The sequence below is a fragment of the Dendrobium catenatum genome, unplaced genomic scaffold (genome assembly GCF_001605985.2).
Source record: "Dendrobium catenatum unplaced genomic scaffold, ASM160598v2 fragScaff_scaffold_403, whole genome shotgun sequence".
In the NCBI taxonomy this organism is placed as follows: Eukaryota; Viridiplantae; Streptophyta; class Magnoliopsida; order Asparagales; family Orchidaceae; genus Dendrobium; species Dendrobium catenatum.
The window spans coordinates 304,130-313,268 of record NW_021318865.1 but is presented as its reverse complement, the minus strand read 5'-3'; the positions used below and the strand labels follow the sequence as shown (position 1 = coordinate 313,268).

Here is a 9,139-nt window from a genome sequence, read left to right as displayed (position 1 = left end):
TAAAAAAGCAAAAGAGATCCTTCATTTTTCATCTCTTTCTCCACCCCTTCATGTGAAGAATAATGGGCTATTTATATCTTTTTGGGAAGGACATGGCCAAAAAATAAAGAGAAGATCAAGGGGGAGTTTGTGAGTGCTTTTAATGAACGGCCGATATCAACTCCCTTGATTATGGACTGTTTATCAAGCATTTGAGTGCTATAATGTTCTCATAATTCAATAATCTTATGCTCGTTTGATTTGTATCGTTGAGCCCTCAATTCATATTTGGATGTTATTTGGTTATCCAATTTATCCTTTAAACCCTCTAAACGTGTTTCAGACCATTGGTCTGGGCCCATTTTGGCTCGAATTGCATCGAATTTGGTGTTGTTGGGTTCGCCTTTTCGAGACGTTCAATTCATCTATAAGTTTGTTGAAATCGGAGCTCAGCTGGCTTCGTATTTAATTTCAAAAGTTTCATATTAGAGTTTGCCTCAAGATTTGTGCCCGAGCAAAAAAAATTCAATGATATATCAGTAATATTATTTTGGAAAGAAGTATAATATTCATAAAAATTAATTAAATTTTATATTATATTTGTTTCAAAATTAAAATTAAGAATTTCGGAATCTGTGTTGATAAAAAAATTATTAGAAACTTGTAATGTATTTTTATAACATAAAGTAAATAATTAAAATACAATCATAATTTTTTTATTAAAATAAGAAACAAGTGTGATTATCATGTTATTTGCTTTGTTGAAAAAAAATAATGCATTGTATAAGAAATATAGTGTATTTGAAATATTTTAAGTTGCTTGGATGAGTGTCAAAGAAATGCATGAAATCTTTTTTTTTCATGCAATATTATGTAAAATGATGATGATGGTTGCTGGTAAAGATGTCGGTGGCCATCAAAGGTGATTGATCGTGAGAAGCATGAGAGATTATTATGTGCGGAGTCCTGACATAAAAAATTACTCGAGTTTGTGACTGTGAGTGGTACAAGCATACTAAAAGCGCAGAAGTTAACAGTAAAAACACAGAGGTGAACAGTAACTGTGATTTTACTATTCACGATCACAAAACCGAATGATTCTTTATATCTGAACTCCTCGTGTAATTATCTCTGGATGAGCAAGGTAGTTGATGTCCGAGGGAAGGATCGAACAAAAACTCCTAGTAGGTTAATTATATTAAGCATTATTACATAAGGAGAAATTATTGTGTACGCAATCCGAACGCTTCGGATGCTACATATTTGCTGCTTATTTTACTGCATATTTTTTGATACATAATTTTTTCTACGTATTTTTTGCGTATTTATTGTGTACGCAGCGATTATTATTTATTTGTAACTTATTTGTCACGAAAAAATTATTTATAAAAAAAATACACAATAAAATAAGTAGCAAATACACAGCATCCGAAGCGTTCGGATTGCGTACACAATAATGTCTCATTACATAAGTATTTTTATTTGTATTAAGAATCCGTTTATTTGATCATCCTCTTGATGCTTCTAACCCAAACCAACATCCACGTGATCAGTCACGTGTCCTCCCTCCCCTGCTATTTAAACACACCGCCGATAAGCAAGATCAACCCAAACAAAGCAAAAGAAAATGGAAAACCCTAGTAGGTTGATTCTCCTCTTCTTCGTCCTCATCCCCTGCTTCTTCGGCCTCACCTTTTCCGCTCCGGCCGAGTTCATCCATTCCTCCTGCAAAGTTACCCAATACCCCACTCTCTGCGAAAAATACCTCTCCGTCTACCCTCCAGCCGTTCAGCGCAGCCCAAGCCAGTTAGCTAAGGCTGCACTGAACGTAACGGCGAATCGCGCTTTGGCTGTTTCAAATTTCATTAAAAGAATGCCGGTGAGTGGAAAGGATCCAACGGAACGCAAATCGCACGGCGGCGGAGCCGTGCGCGATTGCTTGGAGACGCTTAACGACAGCGTCGACCGGCTGAGGCGATCGGTAACGGAGGTGGAGCGTATGGGGCGGTATGGGAGCAGATCGTTTAAGTGGCATCTAAGCAACGCGCAGACTTGGGTGAGCGCTGCCCTTACAGATCAGAACACTTGTCTTGATAGTTTATTGCAGGATAAATCAGCAGCCGGCGTGCGGGTGCCGATCCGGCGGCAGATCGTGGCAGTTTCGCAACTTACGAGTAATGCACTCGCACTTGTCAACAGGCTTGATTCGCGTAACTGAGATGCAGAGCTTGGGTTAATGACTGGTTATTCGGTTTCTGTGCTGGTAAGCTGTAATATATTGCTGTAAATTGTTACTTGGAAGTGTTTTGGGTTGTTGATGGTGTTTATTATGTGTCGACTGTCGAGTGATTATCTGTTGGAGAATCGATATTTCCTTTTGGTTTGGTGGATGGGTGGTTGCTATTGAATGAATGCCAGGCTTTTTAATGTGATGTATATTTGGATTATTCTGAACTTCATATGGTCTTTCGCAATTCGCGCTACTGGAATGATGGTGATGGATTGCTTTTTTGGAAACAAATTTTAAGTTTTTTTGTTCTTTGGAAATTTGACAGTTTAGCAAAAATCAAGTACAGTAAAGTGAAGAAATAAGATAATTGTAGCAAATCTAAAATCCACAACAGATTAAATTTATATAGCAACCCAAAATAAACCCAAACTCGGATGAAATTACAACAGAAGAGAAAGTCCTTTGAACAAAACAATGGGAGTGGGGACGAACAAGTGGCGTGCGAGAGAGAGGAAGAGGAGATCAAAAGCCTGAAATACGATGATGAGATAATCGACAAATGGATGAAGGCCACAGAGCAGAAGGAAACAATTGAGCATTGGATCCGAATAATATGCAACGATACAGGCAGTAGAGCCACAAAAGAAAAAAATCTATGACAGTGTGCCTATAATAATCAGCATAAATTTTAAAATTTTAAATTTATTCAAAGATGAATATAATTTGTAAATGATTTATAGCATAAAATAAATTTAAAAATTTTAATCCTATTTTTATAAAAAAAATAATCAGAATAGTCTTAATTAATCATTTTTCATTGGAAAAAAATCCAAGATCATCTATGAAATATGAGCTACTTAATAAAAGGGCAGAGTATATGGGATCTCCTAAAATTTTAATACACATGTATGCATAATAGATATATATTAATAAGTTATGATTCTTTGATTCTTTTAATTAAAAAATTAATTTATATATTTTAAACAATAAAATTAATTTATATTATCATATTAAAAAAATAGTCCTTCAACTATCAATTGACACGAGTAATATTAATATTATTGAGGCAAGATTTCAGGATGAACTAATGATGATGGAATTGATAAGAGTATCAATGGTCATTGGAATCGAATACAAGGGACAACAAATTGAGGATTCAAATGAAAATTGTTGTGGGCTAGAATATATACGGCGATAGAGTTATAATATTACGTCTTAGCATTGTATGGATATCCAGCTCACTCACAGAGAACACAAGATTTTTACGTGAAAAATTCTGGAAAGGGAAAAAGCCACGGGGTCATGCCCAGTTGAAAATGATTTAACTAGAATTTGAGTAGAGTACAGTGGGTTGACTCGTCCCTAAGGGTGATTAGATTACAAATGTCAACCTTGTGGTTGAATTCTAGTGACAAATGGGAGTTAAATGAATGCCCAACGTCACTTGGTGGTCCGTTGATAGTCCAACGGTGGTTTGGTAGAACTCCGACGTCAGGCACCGTCTGGCGAAGCTCCGGTGGTCCGGCAGAATTTTGGGTGTCAGGCGGTGGTTCGACAAAACTCTGGCATCAAGTGGTGGTCCCGCAGAATTCTGGGTGTGAGGTGGTGGTCCGGCGGAACAACGGTGACAGGTGGTGGTCCGGCGGAAATTCGGGCATCAAGTGGTGGTCCCATAGAACTCTGGCATCATGTGGTGGTCCGACATAACTTTGAGTCAGACGGTGGTCCGATAGAACTCTGGCGTCAGGAGGTGGCCTGATAGAACTCTGTCGTTAGGTAGTGGTCTGACAGAACTCTGGCGTCTGTTAGTGGTCCGGCAAAACTCTAGGCGGTGGTCGAGGAGGACTGATGAGGCAAGAGCGATCTCCGATCTCTATCTTACTTCTCTTCCTTTAGCTTAGGTCCCCTTTCATGAGGAGGGAGAGATCTATTTATAGATTTCCTAGAGTGATATGACCCGTAAATAGGAGGAAGATTAAGGGTAAATTGGGAGTGGTTTGGATGGACGACCGATGTTGAATCCTTTGATCATGGATCGTTTATTGGGAATTTGAATGTCTTAGTTATATTAAAATTTCACAATCTTGGGATCGTTGGATTCGTCTTGTCGAGCTGCTCGATTCGACTATAAGCATGCCACATTTGGAAACTATTTGGTAATCCAAATTGTGATTTGAACCTTCCAACAACATTCTGGATGCTTGATTTGGACTCGATTGACTTGAATTTGGTGTCGTTGGATTCATATTTTCAAGACCTTCAGTTTGACTATAAATTTGTTGAAATCAGAGTTCATATGGTCCCAATTTTAGTTTCGAAAGTTTCCAACTTGATTTTGCCTCGATATTCGTGCCCAATCAAGTTAATTTTTTGATTATGTATAAAATATTAGCATAATTAATACACTTGTAATTACTGTATTACCGTTATGCCATTTGCTCTGATACCATGAGAGAAATGCTTACGAGGAAACGCACAGAGAGCGAAGGAGAGAAAGACGGTAAAAGGAATTATTGTTATTCAATCTAAACGGTGATACAGAGGAGGTATTTAATATAGAGCAAATGGCATAACGGTAATACAGTAATTACAAGTGTATTAATTATGCTAATATAAAAAAGTTAATTACAAAAAATTACAAGATCAAATGATTAAATCTATGTGCACTCAATCTACTAGTGAATCATTTAAAAAAAATATATCAAAAACAAATGAGGGCTTATGGGAGCTGCATCGATCGGAGAGGAAGGAACAACTTAGGAAGTAACAACCGTCATTTTAATAATATGCAATCACACAACTGAGTAAGAAATCTAGTTACAAAGCGAAGCAGGAACAATTCTCATAAGGAAACTCACATAAATGAGTAAGAAATTATGAGAGGAGTGCCGAGCGGAGAGGAAGAAACGGCAGACGAAGTCATAAACAGTGTCGGGAGGAGTTTTTTCGGTCGGAGGCTTTTAGCCACTCACACAAATTTGCCAACGAAGTAGGAATGCCGATCGGAGAGGAAGGGACGGAAGGGCCGCAAGAGCTTCTTTCGAAGTTCGCATGAAAGGCAAATTATTATGTCCTCTGTTCAGATTCGTCCGGACACCAATTCAGATGCGCCACGTCATCAAAATACACCGGGCCCCAGTATATTTCGGTGACGTGGGGTGCCCGGATTGGATGTCTAGACGTCCAGTGATTGAACATAATAATTCGCCCGCATGAAATGAGGTCTTACGGGATTGGCAAAGGAGTTCATTTTTGTGTGTGTGTGACTTGGAATACGTGATCATAATCCAACGGCTCGGATTTCCTATGCTTAAACCACCTAGTTTTGAAAAACCGTCTCTGGTTCTTCGTTCGCCGGTTCGACCACCAATTCGAGTGGTTCTTAGGTGGTCGTGTAATAAGAAGCTTTTTGAGGATGAACTCTCTATTCATATTATTAAAAGCTTTTTATATTAATCTTAGCACAAATTTTACTCTCTTGATACTATCCTTAATTTATATATTATTATCAAACCATCTTGCCTCGATGAAATCAAGATAAGGTGATTAATAAATTATTGAGACTTTTTGTAATAAATTTATAGAAGCATATATAAAAAGGGTTGAGCTTGAAGTCACCAATCATAAAAGTGTTAAATCTCATGGAATTAAAGATAATGATAGTAGTTTTAGGAGTCTTATGCATTTTGGATAGAGGTAGTTTTTTGTTGTAGAAGAGACATTCTTTAACGCCCCATGGTCTAATTTTGAAAGAATTGCTTATTTATCTATTAACTTATCAATCAGAGCTACTAATCTCTTTTAATTAATATAATTATTAATGAAAGTAACTGTAAATCATATTCATCAAAATACATATTTAATTTCATTCTTTTTCTAAAATCCATCTACAATATGCAGAAGGTCACACAATACATCAGTTTATCATTCTAAACTCTTGACTACAAAAGAATAAATCAAAATAAAGAAAATAAAAGAAAACATGAGAAACCGTGATCTGTCACTCCACTCGATCATTTCTCCTTTATGAAAACATATAAAAAATCACAAATTGAACTAATAGCTCAGTAGATTATTAGAACCTACAACTGCAATCAATTCAATATAGTGAAAATAATATGCATGTAATCATTAAATCAACATCGATCAGTATAAATACATAACTATAAAAGTAGGTAGCTGTCAATGTAAATAATGTCATATTTCATCATATCATATGAAGAATAAGATTAGAAATAAAATCAGTATAACTGTACATCTTATAAGCAATAACTAATAATAATGATATAATTAGGTGTGTGTGTGGGGGGGGGGGTTCGCATTTAGTTAGATTTAAAGTTAGAACTAAAAAGTGAATTGAGCTTAAGAAGGGTATTAGGGATGTGATTGAGTGAGAGTTGGTTTGGAGATTTAGGATTTTGATGATACTAACAACTATGATAAAGATTAGTACTTTGACCAAAGAGTTGGCTGGAAAGAGGGTTTTGAGAGACCAATTTGGCATTTGACATGTTCACTTGTTTAGAAGCAAAAGAATAACAATTGCAGAAGAAGTAAAGTTTCTCATCATAACTTACCTTTTGAGAAAATCCCTAAATTCTAACTTGATAATAAGTTCCTCATATAAAGAAATTGAAAATTTTTTCTCTAGACATAGGATCTAAATTGCTAATTTGCACATCCAATCGAACTTGGGATGGGATATTCTTGCTATGAGACTCTCCATAACAAAGACATGATCATTATTGCTCACTATTTTAAAAATTGTAGGAAGGTTCCTACATCATACAAATGATTCACAAGGTTATGCCATAAATGAATTGTGTCAAACTCATCATATATAGGAATAATTTAGGGGACATTTTTTCAAAGATGAAGGGTTTCAAAAAAAAAAAAAAAACAATAATATTTAATTTAAAATAGATCAAAATATTACTGGCCTACAAAAATAAATAGAAAATGCCTTCATTAAGACAAATGATATCAACATTTTCTCGCAGCTCTAAGATCATATATGTCTCAACCACAAGAGGTCCATTGTATGAGTTGTTCTCAATTGTACATTCAACTTTGTTCTCAAACATTGTTCAAACCTATAGAGATTTATAGAGCGCATCAAATTGAACTTCATCTCTAAGGTTTTTTACGTAGTTCACAAGGAAATAATGAAGGGGAGTTTCTCAATGGAGCTCTTTAACTTGTATGTGATTGTTAAGTCTAAGGAGCCCTGAGTTCTAGAAACGAAAGATTTTAGGCCAAGAGTAGAGGCTTCATGAATTGGGTATAATTTATGAGTCGGTTTAGTGCTATGAATAAATGAGATTTTGAGACTCATCAATCTAGAAAAAAAAAAAACTTAGATGAAAATATCTTGACTTTTTCTTTTTTACAAAATGCTCTCAATGCTTTAAATTAAGAACTAATTAAAAGCCACCAAACACCAAAGGTGACTGACTAAATAAATTCTCAAGTCAAGAGAGTTTTTCTTTTTTCTTTTCCTCCATGCATTCATTGTGATTTCCTTAGAAAACTTCCTGCGCAATGTTCACATATGAATGATAAGCCCGCGTGAGCCAAATCAATCAACTTAAAGTTTTCTACGTTTACTCGTTCTATGAAACTAAATTCTTCAAAGTCACGCAAAGTTCATTTGCAGCTTTTTTTTTCCAATTCTAAGGTGCTTCTACTTGAAGAAACAAGCAATTTGACGTCGGAAACTTGGAACATCTATATAACGATTTTCTTTAATAAAACAAATACTTAAATTCCGAAAAGCTTTAAGATTTCGTTTGAGATAATTTTTTAATATTTTATGTCAGCAATGACTAACCACTTAAAAGAATCCTTAAATGAGCAAGGCAACAACGATTGAGATTTCGTTTGAGATGACTTTCTTACTACTCCTTAAAATAATTTTTTAGTACTAAAGAACTGTTTTAAGCAGTAAAAAAATCATCCCAAACGAAGACTTAGTCTGCCGATGCCCCCGCCTTAAACAAAAGGTTTAATAATAATTACTTATGAAGCAGCATCTTTGCTGTATTTTATGTTGGCGTGTGAAGAAACAATTTTTTTAATGAATTAATAAATATTAGTGGCGAAGCAATAATTTTTTATTTATGGGGCACAAATTTATGATTTTAAAAATACCCTCAAATTTTTCATTCCAACTTGAAATTGTGGTGTTTTAATTTTTTTTTTATTATAGTTGTTGTTATAAGAAGATAAATTTTATAATAATAAAAAAATTTATTTTCATGCTCATATAAATTAATTTCAACACAAATTTATTTGATTTATATATTGTCATACTCATATATTTCAATTATTTTTATAGCATATTTTCATATTTAATTTAAATAAAAATATAATTAAAAATACATTTTATAAAGAATAATTTATATATAAAAAGTTCCTCTTCAAGTCTCAAAGCTCTATTGAGTCTCTAGCCCAGGCTGGTCTAAACCTCCAAAAATCCAAATCCCTTTCATGTGGGAAGATGAGATCTATTTAGGGGTATAAATGATTTGAGTCCAGTCGTGTTTCTGCTTAAACCAGCTCAACTTGTTTTGCTGTTACGGAGCTTGACCTCGATTCGAGTTTGTTTACTGAGATGGAGCTTGACTAGTTAAAAAATTCATAGGCTCAAATTCGACTCAATTGTTCGGGCTCGTTTAGAAAGCTCAAGCTCAGCTCTATTGTTAAGCTCGATTTCTTAGTTTTAAATAAAAAAATTATGTTTCGAAGAATTTTTAAATTTTAATATAGAATTAATTTAAAATTATTAAAATATATTATATAATGTTAATTTAAATTAATTATTAAATATATTTTAATTTAATTTAATCGAGTGGCACAACGAGCTTTTGAGCAGAGTCAGGCACGAGCTCGAGCTCGTTTAATATGCGAGCTTGAGTATGGGCTTGACCT

General features: G+C 34.7%; 1 protein-coding gene across 1 annotated transcript; it reads left to right on the top strand.

Annotated features, from left to right (window-relative positions):
- Nucleotides 1-1,568: 1,568 nt before the first annotated feature.
- LOC110103064 (21 kDa protein) lies at nt 1,569-2,453 on the top strand. The gene has a single exon (XM_020831613.2). The coding sequence runs from the start codon at nt 1,607-1,609 to the stop codon at nt 2,195-2,197; it is 591 nt and encodes a 196-aa protein (XP_020687272.1). The 5' UTR covers nt 1,569-1,606; the 3' UTR covers nt 2,198-2,453.
- The last annotated feature ends 6,686 nt before the right edge of the window (nt 2,454-9,139 follow it).

Coding starts and splice junctions, on each gene's coding strand:
- LOC110103064 (XM_020831613.2), top strand. CDS start 1,607: ATGGAAAACCCTAGTAGGTTGATTCTCCTCTTCTTCGTCCTCATCCCC.